The sequence below is a fragment of the Pseudophryne corroboree genome, chromosome 7, assembly GCF_028390025.1.
Source record: "Pseudophryne corroboree isolate aPseCor3 chromosome 7, aPseCor3.hap2, whole genome shotgun sequence".
Lineage (NCBI taxonomy): Eukaryota > Metazoa > Chordata > Amphibia > Anura > Myobatrachidae > Pseudophryne > Pseudophryne corroboree.
In genome coordinates, this window is record NC_086450.1 from 185,371,141 (window position 1) to 185,386,254 (window position 15,114).

Sequence of the window (15,114 nt, forward strand, 5' to 3'; positions counted from 1 at the left end):
TGGCTTTGTTTATGGAATTACGTGATAATGTCAGCACATTACAAAAATCAGTTGACGACATGAGACGGCCGGCAAACCAGTTAGTACCTGCCCAGGCGTCTCAGACACCGTCAGGGGCTGTAAAGCGCCCTTTACCTCAGTCGGTCGACACAGACCCAGACACAGACACTGAATCTAGTGTCGACGGTGATGAAACAAACGTATTTTCAAGTAGGGCCACACGTTATATGATCACGGCAATGAAGGAGGCTTTGCATATCTCTGATACTACAAGTACCACAAAAAGGGGTATTATGTGGGGGGTGAAAAAACTACCTGTAGTTTTTCCTGAATCAGAGGAATTAAATGATGTATGTGATGAAGCGTGGGTTAACCCAGATAGAAAAATGCTAATTTCAAAAAAGTTATTAGCATTATACCCTTTCCCGCCAGAGGTTAGGGCGCGCTGGGAAACACCCCCTAGGGTGGATAAGGCGCTCACACGCTTATCGAAACAAGTGGCGTTACCGTCTCCTGATACGGCCGCCCTCAAGGATCCAGCTGATAGGAGGCTGGAAACTACCCTGAAAAGTATATACACTCATACTGGTGTTATACTGCGACCAGCCATCGCCTCAGCCTGGATGTGCAGTGCTGGGGTCGTCTGGTTGGATTCCCTGACTGAAAATATTGATACCCTGGATAGGGACAGTATTTTATTGACTATAGAGCAATTAAAGGATGCTTTCCTTTATATGCGAGATGCGCAGAGAGATATTTGCACTCTGGCATCGAGAGTAAATGCGATGTCCATATCTGCCAGAAGGAGTTTATGGACGCGACAGTGGTCAGGTGATGCGGATTCCAAACGACATATGGAAGTATTGCCGTATAAAGGGGAGGAATTATTTGGCGTCGGTCTATCGGATCTGGTGGCTACGGCAACTGCCGGAAAATCCACTTTTTTACCTCAGACCCCCTCCCAACAGAAAAAGACACCGTCTTTTCAGCCGCAGTCCTTTCGTTCCTATAAGAACAAGCGGACAAAAGGACAGTCATATCTGCCTCGGGGCAGAGGAAGGGGTAAGAGAGGGCAGCAAGCAGCCCCTGCCCAGGAACAGAAGCCCTCCCAGGGTTCTGCAAAGCCCTCAGCATGACGCTGGGGCCTTACAAGCGGACTCAGGAACGGTGGGGGGTCGACTCAAGAATTTCAGCGCACAGTGGGCTTGCTCACAGGGGGACCCCTGGATTCTACAGGTAGTATCTCAGGGTTACAGGTTGGAATTCGAGAAGTCTCCCCCGCGCCGGTTCCTAAAGTCTGCTTTGCCAACGTCTCCCTCGGACAGGGCGACGGTATTGGAAGCCATTCACAAGCTGTTTGCTCAGCAGGTGATAGTCAAGGTACCCCTCCTACAACAGGGAAAGGGGTATTACTCCACGCTATTTGTGGTACTGAAGCCGGACGGCTCGGTAAGACCTATTCTAAATCTCAAATCTTTGAACCTGTACATACAAAAATTCAAGTTCAAGATGGAGTCGCTCAGAGCAGTGATAGCGAATCTGGAAGAAGGGGACTTTATGGTGTCCCTGGACATAAAGGACGCTTACCTGCATGTCCCAATTTGCCCTTCACACCAAGGGTACCTCAGGTTCGTGGTATAAAACTGTCATTATCAGTTTCAGACGCTGCCGTTTGGATTGTCCACGGCACCTCGGGTCTTTACCAAGGTAATGGCCGAAATGATGATTCTTCTGCGAAGAAGAGGCGTATTAATTATCCCTTACTTGGACGATCTCCTGATAAGGGCAAGGTCCAGAGAACAGCTGGAGGACGGAGAAGCACTAACCCAAGTAGTGCTGCAACAACACGGGTGGATTCTGAATTTTCCAAAATCTCAGTTGACCCCGACAACACGTCTGCTGTTCCTGGGAATGATTCTGGACACGGTTCAGAAAAAGGTGTTTCTTCCGGAGGAGAAAGCCAAGGAGTTATCCGAACTTGTCAGGAACCTCCTAAAACCAGGAAAAGTGTCTGTGCATCAATGCACAAGAGTCCTGGGAAAGATGGTGGCTTCTTACGAAGCGATTCCATTCGGCAGATTCCACGCACGAACTTTTCAGTGGGATCTGCTGGACAAATGGTCCGGATCGCATCTGCAGATGCATCAGCGGATAACCTTATCGCCACGGACAAGGGTGTCTCTTCTGTGGTGGTTGCAGAGTGCTCATCTGTTAGAGGGCAGCAGATTCGGCATACAGGACTGGTTCCTGGTGACCACGGATGCCAGTCTGAGAGGCTGGGGAGCGGTCACACAAGGAAGAAACTTCCAGGGAGTATGGTCAAGCCTGGAGATGTCTCTTCACATAAATATACTGGAGCTAAGAGCGATTTACAATGCTCTAAGTCTGGCAAAACCCCTGCTTCAGGGTCAGCCGGTGTTGATCCAGTCGGACAACATCACGGCAGTCGCCCACATAAACAGACAGGGCGGCACAAGAAGCAGGACAGCAATGGCAGAAGCTGCAAGGATTCTTCGCTGGGCGGAAGATCATGTGATAGCACTGTCAGCAGTATTCATTCCGGGAGTGGACAACTGGGAAGCAGACTTCCTCAGCAGACACGATCTACACCCGGGAGAGTGGGGACTTCATCCAGAAGTCTTCCACATGATTGTGAACCGTTGGGAAAAACCAATGGTGGATATGATGGCGTCCCGCCTCAACAAAAAACTGGACAGGTATTGCGCCAGGTCAAGAGATCCTCAGGCAATAGCTGTGGACGCTCTGGTAACACCGTGGGTGTTCCAGTCAGTGTATGTGTTCCCTCCTCTGCCTCTCATACCAAAAGTACTGAGAATTATACGGCAAAAGGGAGTAAGAACGATACTAGTGGCTCCGGATTGGCCAAGGAGAACTTGGTACCCGGAACTTCAAGAGATGCTCACGGAGGATCCGTGGCCTCTACCTCTAAGACGGGACCTGCTTCAGCAGGGACCGTGTCTATTCCAAGACTTACCGCGGCTGCGTTTGACGGCATGGCGGTTGAACGCCGAATTCTAAAGGAAAAAGGCATTCCGGAGGTCATTCCTACACTGGTAAAGGCCAGGAAGGAGGTGACTGCACAACATTATCACCGCATTTGGAGAAAATATGTTGCGTGGTGTGAGGCCAGGAAGGCCCCCACGGAGGAATTTCAACTGGGTCGATTCCTACATTTCCTGCAAACAGGATTGTCTATGGGCCTCAAATTGGGGTCCATTAAGGTTCAAATTTCGGCCCTGTCGATTTTCTTCCAGAAAGAATTGGCTTCAGTTCCTGAAGTCCAGACTTTTGTAAAAGGAGTACTACATATACAGCCCCCGGTTGTGCCCCCAGTGGCACCGTGGGATCTTAATGTAGTCTTGGATTTTCTAAAATCCCATTGGTTTGAGCCGCTCAAATCGGTGGAGATGAAGTATCTTACATGGAAAGTAACCATGCTACTGGCCCTGGCTTCAGCCAGGAGAGTATCAGAATTGGCGGCTTTATCATATAAGAGCCCATATCTGATTTTCCATACGGACAGGGCAGAACTGCGGACGCGTCCTCATTTTCTGCCTAAGGTGGTGTCAGCGTTTCACCTGAACCAGCCTATTGTGGTGCCTGCGGCTACTAACGAGTTGGAGGATTCTAAGTTGTTGGACGTGGTCCGGGCATTGAAAATATATATTTCAAGAACGGCTGGAGTCAGAAAGTCTGACTCACTGCTTATATTGTATGCACCCAACAAGATGGGTGCTCCTGCTTCTAAGCAGACGATTGCTTGTTGGATTTGTAGCACAATTCAACTTGCACATTCTGTGGCAGGCTTGCCACAACCTAAATCTGTCAAGGCCCATTCCACAAGGAAAGTGGGCTCATCCTGGGCGGCTGCCCGGGGAGTCTCGGCATTACAACTCTGCCGAGCTGCTACTTGGTCAGGGGCAAACACGTTTGCAAAATTCTACAAATTTGATACCCTGGCTGAGGAGGACCTTGAGTTCTCTCATTCGGTGCTGCAGAGTCATCCGCACTCTCCCGCCCGTTTGGGAGCTTTGGTATAATCCCCATGGTCCTGACGGAGTCCCCAGCATCCACTTAGGACGTTAGAGAAAATAAGAATTTACTTACCGATAATTCTATTTCTCGTAGTCCGTAGTGGATGCTGGGCACCCATCCCAAGTGCGGATTGTCTGCAATACTTGTACATAGTTATTGTTACAAAAAAATCGGGTTGTTATTTGTTGTGAGCCGTCTGTTCAGAGGCTCCTACGTTTGTCATACTGTTAATTGGGTTCAGATCACAAGTTATACGGTGTGATTGGTGTGGCTGGTATGAGTCTTACCCGGGGTTCAATATCCTTCCTTATTGTGTACGCTCGTCCGGGCACAGTACCTAACTGAGGCTTGGAGGAGGGTCATAGGGGGAGGAGCCAGTACACACCATGTGATCCTGAAAGCTTACTTTTTGTGCCCTGTCTCCTGCGGAGCCGCTATTCCCCATGGTCCTGACGGAGTCCCCAGCATCCACTACGGACTACGAGAAATAGAATTATCGGTAAGTAAATTCTTATTATATATATATATATATATATATATATATATATATATATATATATATATATATATATATATATATATAATCTCCTCGCTGCAGTCCGGCACTCTCTCTCCACCTGGGTATTTGCTTTGTGTTTCCTGAAGACGGGGGTCCGTCCCCCGAAACGTTGAAATAAACACGGGTCGGTTTTTCACTATATTCCTGAGACTCTGAGTGCCGCCTCCTTTCTGCAACTATATATATATATATATAAATATAAATAAACTCTATTACCACATTCTGACCGTTTAGTGGACATACGCCGAGAACCCTGGTCTGAGCCAGGGAAGAAATTCCCCCTATCTAAATGGACCTTGGATCGATATCCTCTCCCTGCAGAGTTATGTAACAAGTGGGAAAATCCGCTGCCGGTGGATTCCCATGTCCCCCTTCTGGTGGTATCTTGTACTCTGCCTGTCACTACTGTCACCTCATTGAAGGAACCGACAGACAAACAAACGTGTGGTGGGCTGCCTGAAATCTATTTGCGCCCTAACAGGTGCTATACATAGACCCACTATTGTTGCTTCCTGGGCGGCAAAAGGTATTGAAGCATGGGATCAGGCACTGGAGGAAGAGCTACCCTATGAATTATCTGACAAGGCCAGATAATCTGACACATTACCACCGCTGCCTATTATATTCAGGAGGCGTCCTCTGAGGCAGGTGTATTGACGGCTAAGGTGTCGACTATAGGGGAGAAGGGAAAGAGGGGACATGATAGAAACTTTCAAATATACCAAAGGTTTTAAGAAAGTTCAGGAGGGAAACATTCTTCAAAGGAAGAGAAGTATTAGAACTCAAGGAGGGAGGCAGGTTCAGGGGAAATTTAAGAAAAAATTACTTCACAGAAAGGGTAGTGGATAAGTGGAATAGCCTCCCATCAGAGATGGTAGAGGCTAAAACTGTAGAGCAATTTAAACATGCTTGAGATAGTATATTCATATGCCTTACAAAGAATTAAGGTGCGAAAAGGGTTGAGATTACCTAAAGGATAAAAAAAAAGGGGCAGACTAGATGGGCCAAGTGGTTCTTATCTGCCATAAAATTCTATGTTTCTATGACTACGTCTGTCCCAGCCCGCCGTATTCTGTGGTTGAGGTCATGGAAGGTGGACCTGGACTCCAAAAAGACCTTGGAGGTACTCCCTTTTAAGAGAGACATCTTGTTTGGGGAAGACCTAAATAAAATTGTGTCTTATTTAGCGGCTGCTAAGACTGCATTTCCCCCCAAATCCTACTCCTTCTGCACATAGGGCAAAAGGTACCACTTTTTTCATTCCTTTTTGGCCTCATGGGAAAGCAAAAGGTCAGGCATACCCAAGACAGTCTAGTGCTACCAAAACCACAAAGCCCAAGACAAAACAGTCTTGGGCTGCCCGTCAGCCTGCTTCTAAACAAGACAAGCCTTCCGCATGATGGGGATCCCAGGGTGGGAGGCCAACTTCTACAGTTCACCCAGGTCTGGTCAAAGACCACTTCAGAAGCATGGGCGCGGGAAGACGTCTATCGCGGGTACGCAGTCTCCTTCAAGAGACGTTTCCCTCGCCAGTTCTGCACCACGGTTATCCCTTCGGTTCTAAGAGAAAGGAATGAGTGCTCTGTGTGTGTGGTGATTCTGGGACTTGTAGTGCGGGAGGGAGCAGGAAAGAAGGAGGGTTTAGGCAAGACTGGGAAGACTGTTCTCGCCCGCTGCTGCTATTCCAACGCGTTTCAAATTGTACTGATTCCACTCCTTGAGAGAGAATCAGTACGATTTGAAATGCATTGGAGATAGCAGCAGCGGGCAGGAGAGAACATTACCAAGCGTCTGAACTTCTGATGTCACCCGGAAGCCGCCGCAGAGGTCCCGGAGCTCTCCCGTAAAGACACAGCGGTATTGCAAACACCGCCAATGGGAAGATAGGTAAGACAGGGTCAGTGCATACAAACTATGCTAACCCAGATGGGCATGCAGTGAAGCCTCTTCCTTTTTTTTACCTCCCATCGCTACAACTTTGCAAAAAAGAAGCTGTTAAACACTTGTGTGCTCGTATTCATCATTTTAGTTACTTTATGTTTAATTTTATTACAGTATTATTTCACACTTGTTTTTATATTGACTGTAACCCCTTCCCAGTCTTGCCTAAAACCCTCCTTCTTTCCTACTCCCTCCCGCACTACATGTCCCAGAATCACCACACATATAGGCCCTCATTCCGAGTTGTTCGCTCGCAAGCTGCTTTTAGCAGCATTGCACACGCTAAGCCGCCGCCTACTGGGAGTGAATCTTAGCTTATCAAAATTGCGAACGAAAGATTCGCAATATTGCGAAAATACTTCTCTGTGCAGTTTCTGAGTAGCTCGAGACTTACTCTGCCAGTGCGATCAGTTCCGTGCTTGTCGTTCCTGGTTTGACGTCACAAACACACCCAGCGTTCGCCCAGACACTCCTCCGTTTCTCCAGCCACTCCCGCGTTTTTCCCAGAAACGGTAGCGTTTTTTCACACACACCCATAAAACGGCCAGTTTCCGCCCAGAAACACCCACTTCCTGTCAATCACATTACGATCACCAGAATGAAGAAAAAACCTCGTAATGCCGTGAGTAAAATTCCTAACTGCATAGCAAATTTACTTGGCGCAGTCGCACTGCGGACATTGCGCATGCGCAGTAGCGACTAATCGCTCCGTTGCGGAAAAAAAATAACGAGCGAACAACTCGGAATGACCCCCATAGAGCGCTCATTCCTTTCTCTTACTGTTTTTAAATAGTGAGCTGCTGAATATAAATTGAGCGCAGCATACCACATCACCTTTATCCCTTCAGATCTGTTAAAAGTGCATGCTCTACAACTGGTGGTGAGTTCCCTCCTGGATACAGGAGTGGTGGTGCCGGTACCTCTGTCCCAGAGAGGCAAAGGATACTATTCGACCCTGTTTCTAGTTCCGAAACACAATGGGTCTTTGTGGCCTATACTCAACCTCAACTCATTGAACAAGTTTGTGAGCTATCCAAGTTCCATATGGAAACTCTGCGCTCAGTTGTACTGACCATGGAACCTGGAGACTATATGGTATCCCTGGATGTACAGGAGGCATACCTGCATATACCTATTGCCATGTCGCATCAGCAATATCTGCGGTTTGCTATTGGCAACATCCACTATCCGTTTCAGGCTCTGCCATTTGGACTGGCTACGGCCTCTCGGATCTTCACCAGGGTTATGGCCGTGATGACTGCTCATCTCCATTGCCAGGGAATCCGGATCCTGCCTTATCTGGACGACTTGCTGATCCTCGCAAACTTCCACAATGTCCTTCTAAGCCATCTACAACTGACAGTAAGCTTCCTACAAGCCCATGGGTGGCTCATCAATTAGAAGAAGTCCTCGCTGGTCCTAGCTCAGAACATGGTGCACCTGGGGCACTGTTGGACATGCACAGTCAATGGCTGTTTCTGTCTCCAGAGAAGATCCTGAAGCTTCAGGACAGGATAAGATGCTTTCTTTGTCGGCCCAGAGTATCGATACACTCGGCAATGCAAGTACTGGGTCTGATGGGTGTCTGCATTCAACATGGTGGAGTACGCTCAATTTCATTCCCACCCTCTGCAGAGGTTAATCCTTTCCAAATGGGACTGCCTACCTCATCGGATCAGGTCTCATATGATCACTTTGACTCCGGAGGTTTGTCTTTCGCTGACCTGGTGGCTTCAGGACCAGCAATTAAGCAGGGGCCATCCCTTCTGGATCCCCGACTGGGTCCTGCTGACAACGGACGCCAGCCTGAGGGGATGGGGCGCGGTGTTGGAGCAATGTTGGAAGTGTCAATAATCCTTCAATTGGCGGAACGCCATCTGCCAGCAGTGTCGGCAGTGTTCATTCCAGGTATCCTCAACTGGGAAGCGGACTTCCTCAGTCACCAGGACGTACACACCGGAGAGTGGAGTCTTCATCCAGAAGTCTTTCAACTCCTAGTAGACAGGTGGGGTCTACCAGATGTAGACCTGATGGCGTCTCGACACAATCACAAAGTTCCGGTCTTCGGATCAAGGACCAGGGATCCTCTAGCAGCATTCGTGGATGCACTAGCCATTCCATGGAACTTTCGGCTGCCTTATGTGTTCCCTCCAGTGTCACTCCTGCCCAGGGTCCTGCGGAAGTTCAAGCAAGAAGGAGGAATACTACTACTAGTCCCTCCAGTGTGGCCCAGACAGCATTGGTTCTCAGACCTGCAGGGTCTATCGATCGAGCATCCTCTTCTACTTCCTCAACAATCGGATCTCCTCATACAGGGCCCTTGTCTCTTCCCAGACCTGGCCAGGTTGGCTTTGACGGCGTGGCTCTTGAAGCTTCACTCCTAAGGGCAAAAGGATTTTCGGAGGCGGTCATCCAAACTATGTTGAAGGCCCACAAACTGGCATCTGCCCGGATCTATTACAGAGTCTGGAATTCTTATTTCACCTGATGTGCTGATAAGAACTATGATGATCACAGATTCAAGACGTCCAGAATCCTGGCTTTTCTGCAACAAGGCCTGGACTTAAGCCTTCGTCTGGCCTCCCTTAAGGTTCACATATCTGCCTTGTCGGTGTGGTTTCAGAGAAAAATTGTGTCTATACCTGACGTTCATACCTTCACTCAGGGTGTATTGCGGATTCAACCTCCCTATGTCCCTCCTATGGCTCCATGGGACAAGAGTCTCCATTTGAACCTCTTGAGTCAGTGGACCTTAAATGGCTTACAGCTAAGGTCCTGTTTTTACTGGCTATTGCCTCTGCCAGAAGGGTGTCTGACCTAGGCGCTTTGTCCTATCGTCCACCCTTTCTGATATTTCATTGTGACTGAGCAGTTCTTAGAAATTACCCTGGTCGTTTACCTAAGGTGGTGTCATCTTTTCACCTTAATCAAGAGATGGTGGTTCCGGCCTTCATCTCCTCTGACTTGTCCTCCAAAGAATGGTCTTTGGCTGTGGTAGGGCTCTCCGCATATATGTGGAGAGAACTGCCTCTATTAGGAAGTCAGATACCCTTTTTGTACTGTTTGGTATCCACAAACGGGGCTGGCCTGTGAATAAGCAAACCGTGGCCAGATGGATTAGAATGGTGATTGCACAAGCTATGCACAGGCTGGACTTCCAGCTCCTGCTGCTATTAAAGCCCATTCTACTCAGTCTGTTGGACCCTCTTGGGCGGCCTGCCGTGTCGTGTCCGCAGAACAATTGTGCAAGGCGGCTACGTGGCCCTCAGTGAACACATTCATTAGGTTCTATGCCTTTGATACTTCCACCTCCCAGGATGCTTCCTTTGGACGCCGGGTTCTTATACCCGCTAAGGCGCGTCCCCTCCCTTGAGGAACTGCTTTAGCACATCCCCGATGTATTCCCTGTGGAACACAGTGTACCCCGCTGCAGAAAAGGAGATTTATTGTAGACTTACCATTGTTAAATCTCTTTCTGCAAGGTACACTGGGTTCCATAGGGTGCCCGCCCTGACGCACCTAGCTTCTATGGGTTTGTATGGCATTAGCTGCTGGTCCCTTCTCCTGTCGTGAGAATGTGGTTCTATGTGACTAACATCTGCCTTCTCTTTTACCTGCTCCTGCATTGGACTGGTTAACGAAACTGAACTCACAGTGCCTTGAGGCAGGGTTATAGAGGAGGCCCCAATGCATCCTGGGATAGCTAAAGCTGTTACCTGTTTGCGCCTGGATCAAGATCCATCTCTATACCCTGATCTATTCCCTGTGGAACCCAGTGTACTCGCAGAAAGAGATTTAACAATGGTAAGCCTACCATAAATCAATCTCTATCTATCTATCTATCTATCTATCTATCTCCGTGATCAGTATATACAGTATATTAGGGTTAATGTGAAATATATTATTGGAAGAAGTCTTCCACATATAGAATACAGTTAGATCAGGTAAGGAGGATCAGATGCCACATTTCTGAAAGTCACTGGGGCAAGGCAAGTGGGGCAGTGGTGCCAGGGAAGGTACTGCGAGTATGCGAGTAGGGGAAAAGTTTCCTTAGTTTCAGCGGCGATACCCAGGCAGTTAGAAAAAGGCAAAGCAATCAGAGCCAATGGATATCACCGGCAATAACCAGTCCAGACCACAACCTACCAGCAGGGGCTGAAAACCCTGCAGCACATATAAAAAAAAAAACATACTGATCTGTCTAGTGCTCTCCTGGGCTTCTGGTCTGCCCCTGCCCCCCCCCCCCCCCCCCACCCACTCCAGCTAGGGAGGGGGCTGCAGGGAGGCGCACGGGGGGGAAGGGAGTCACACACAGCGGGGGTCAGTCTCATACACACACACACACACACACACACACAGAGTCATACAAACTTCCACACACTCACACATACTTGCAAGCACTCACACACACTCCACATACTTCACATACTCATCACTGCTGCAGAGGACTGGCTTCCGACGCTGGATGAAGAAGACCCCATTTCGGAAGGTGCGTAATTGCTGACTAAGTTAATTGGAAACTTCCAACTGTTCAATTAGTCCTCAGTGGGAGGTGCCGCCGCGGTCCCAGAGCAAATCCCACTGATTTTTCAGAAAATTAACAACTTTCTATAGAAATCACCGCTTCCAATTTCCGGAGTTCTAATTGAATACCATAACCCCGCGGCTGCTGGGTTTTGCACACAAAAAAAAACCAGCGCTTGATTTTTATAAAAATCCCGCCTACAATTGGATTCCTCTCTAACAGTGCACGTTTTAGTAATATTCAAGCTTCAGCACAGATGGTTAAATTTAAATTAATGAGGTACTAATTAAGTCACCTGTACTCAAGCATGGATGTCCCTAAAATCAGGACTGTTAGTGTGCCTTGAGGACCTATGGTTGCTAGTGCGTGCACTAGAGTAAGGCATTGTACATCAACACAATTAAATGTAGTGTGTTGATACAAAAGCAGCTTACATGTAAACTAGTATTCATTCATAATTGATGTCTTATGTTCCTGGCTATTCGTTTCTGTAGAAGTTATAATGATATACATATATTTATGATAAATTCGTAATGTATGACTTTAGAGCTAATGTTTTCATTTTTAACAAATTTTCTTAAATATGTTTATGGATGCAGTGGAGTCATCTGGTAAGACATATTCAGGTTATGTTGCTGTTTGACAGTGTATGTGACAAGAAGCAACCCAAGGTTTTCCTGTTCTTTTGTCAGTGAAAATTATACGTTCCTACTGTAATAAGTTTGTGCGGCCTGCACAATTATTGTTCTAGAGTGGACTAGGTGGTGAAATATTTTAGATCTACTGTATAAAGCGCATGATGTTATCACCAGTCACAGAACTTGTGCCATTGTTTGATGTGAAGCTGGGGCATTTCTCTTAGTGATAATCTGCTTCTTTGTAGATTTGGATCAGCCGAGTGCTGTATCTGAAGACCCACTTCCTGCCACAGACCCTACTGATGCACCATTGCTGCTGGGGCAGCATGCAGGTGGCGGGACACATTTACCTGCTGCTGAGATGCCACATTTACCAACCCAGCCCCTAAACTTAAATCCAGAAGAGCTGTTGCCTACACTGACTTCTCCACTCCACTTCGTCAACACACATTTTAATGGGAAAGGTCAGTTTACTGGACAGGAAAGTGGAATCCATGCACTTAGTGAGCGTATGGTCAACAGAGCCATTACCACAGCCCTGCAGAGTCCAGTAGTGCCCAATGTCAGTCTGGGAGACTCATCCGAGACACAAGAACCCGGGGGAGATGGAGAGGACTTTGAGCTTCTGGAACAGGGAGAGCTGGATTTGATGCAAGAGGAGCTAGAAGAAGCAGAGAAGCATTTAGCCTCCAGCACCTCTTCTCTACCAGCTTCTCCCCAGCTAGAGTCAGGAAATACGGATTCCCAGGCCTGATGTTTGGGAGAAGGAAAGCTCATCTCCTTTTACATTTTCTGATCAACTGCTCAAAAGTTTTTATGCCATTGTAGGTACTGCCTTCTGTAGCAGGAAAGCAGTATGTCACATCAGGCATTGGCTAAAGCACAGAGCATCGCCAACCTTCTCAACTGAGGAAGGATTTTATCCCCTGCCTTTTAATTTTACCTCTTGAACTTGCTTGTAGTGTTATTACATTCATTCAATAGATCCAAACAGCTGGTTGTATGGCTGTATTTTTTGTAAGTGTGTCATCCTGGATATATGGGTTTTTATTGTGGTCCCTGCTCTTGGGTTGTAAAAATACCCCGATTAATTATCTGCTATGTGATAATCCCATATTGATCCAGGCAGAGTAGAGACCACCCCAATAAAAACACACGTAGAACCATCAGGCAGTGCTCCAACACTCTCCTGGCATTGAACATAGCAGAAATCCACATAGGACGGGGCTTATAATATCAGTATGAGAAAAGCAAGTGACGGGAGAATGGGGGATGGGTCAAAGAAACTAAGTACAAAATGTCTATGTTCTTCATTCTCTCTGCCTTGCTCCAAATGTCCATATGAACTTCCCTTGCAGACCTCTTCCATCTGAGGTCTGTCATAGCTCCTTTCAGTGTTAGGTGAACAGAATGGAACAAAGCCTATGGAATAATGCACAGGAATCACCCATAGTTGGTCCTAAGGCACAAATTTGTGTGATGCTTAGTTTGTTATAAAGATCATACACTTTGTATTAGAAAGCTGTTAAACTTTATCATCATGTGATTTTATTTCTCCTCTTAAGGCTTCTTTATGAGTGATAAATCTAAAAAAATAAAATAAACTCTACAGCTCGTGAAATTGGGTTTGCTCTGATACAGGATGAGTCTCCCATATACAAAAATCTGATATTCTGAAATTAATTTTTTTTTGAGTGACTGAGATGACACCTTTGCTTTCTGATGTTTCAGTATACACAAACTTTGTTTTAGTATTGTAGAAAATGGCCTTCAGGCTGTGTGTATAAGGTGTATATGAAAGAAATACATTCTGTGGTTAGACTTGGGTTCCATCCTCAAGATATCTCATTATGGTATGCAATATTCCGAAATATGGAAAAATCCAAAATACATCTGTCCAAACATTGCGGATTTCAGAGACTCAACCTGTATGTCAAATTCACACAGAATAAGCTATGTTGTCTGACAGGTCATGATCACATCTCAAACAAATGACACTGAGATTGAATGCACCTTTACAAATACTTAAAGTAGTAATATTTGGTTATCTCCAGGGCACTGCAGTTAATTTTTAAACTGCCCCATACAGAGATCTTAGCGAGGAATACATATGATATCCTGGTGGTTGGGATGTCGACAGTCAAAGTTCTGGCTGCGGCATCCCAGCGCTTGGAATCCCAACGCCTAAACAGTGAGGTACCTAACCCCTAAACTCCCATCCTTAACCCTCCTTTCCCTCAGCCTAAACCCAACCCTCCCTTCCCCGCAGCCTAACCTTAACCTTCCCCGGGGGTGTCTAACCCTCCCTCGCAGCCCAACCCTAACCCTCGCACCCCTGCAGCCTAAAACTAATCTGCTAACCCCCCCCCCCCACCCAGCTTACCTCTCCTAAGTAATGGCAGTCCCTCGTTCCGGAGCTGGGTGCCGTCATTGTAATTAATTTTGGGAATCCAAACGCCAGGATCCCATTGTAGGAACAAAGGTTTCTTTTAAATATGTAAAATGGAACTTTCCCTTGCAAATGTACATGACAAAATTTGCATATCTGTATGAGGAGTTATGTAACAGGAGCGACGTGGTTGTAACTTTTACTCTTATTCAGTGATATTGTTTGCAGATTTGTCTGGTTCCCACTTTATGTTGCCCGCATTAAATATTTGTGGGTGATGGCCATGCGATTGCCTCTTCAATTTGTGTATGGATTAGTCAGTTTTATTTTAAGCTATAAAACCCTTTATTTATATATATGTTGCTATAAAAAAACTTGTCACACAAAGTATGTATGTATGTATGTGTCTGTATGTATGTCTGAACGTGTGGGCAGATTCAGGTGTGTATGAGCAGAGTATCATCTGTGTAAAGCGTTGTATACGTGTATCTAGCTGTATATGTATGTAGTTGTGTGGGTCTTGAAACATACAATTTATTTGTGTGTACAGTGTACAATAATATGACTAACCCCGAAATAGAGCAATGTATTAGAAACTGTTCTTACCCTTCCTCGCCCCCTCTATGAATAACTCATTAAAGTTGTCACACAATACTGGTGTATTGGAAAGTTTTATTTCTGGTCATAAAACGCTTATTTAAATATATTTTATATTTAAAAACAAACATCCTTTTATTTTGAATGGTGATCTTTCCTTATTAATAAGTAGGAATAGCTATTCTGCTGACTCAGACAACCGAACCTAGATTCAGACCTGAATGCTGCTGTGCGTTTATCGCACAGCAGGGGATCAGCTATTAATTGTGCATGCGTATGCACCACAATGCGCACGTGCGTCGGCAATTCTAATTCTAATCGCGCAGCCGTTCGCATGCTGATTGACAGGAAGAGGCTGTTTGTGGGTGGTAACCTACTGTCTTCTGGGAGTGTCAGGGAAAACGCATGC

The 15,114-nt window shown here is 46.6% G+C and overlaps 1 protein-coding gene across 1 annotated transcript in view; it reads left to right on the top strand.

Annotated features, from left to right (window-relative positions):
* The window catches only part of RETREG2 (reticulophagy regulator family member 2), a 75,084-nt gene extending 60,322 nt beyond the window's left edge, over nt 1-14,762 (top strand). Inside the window, exon 9 of the mRNA XM_063933868.1 lies at nt 11,965-14,762. Coding sequence (XP_063789938.1) covers nt 11,965-12,473 — 509 coding nt within the window. The 3' untranslated portion in view covers nt 12,474-14,762. The remainder of the gene's footprint in view (nt 1-11,964) is intronic.
* The last annotated feature ends 352 nt before the right edge of the window (nt 14,763-15,114 follow it).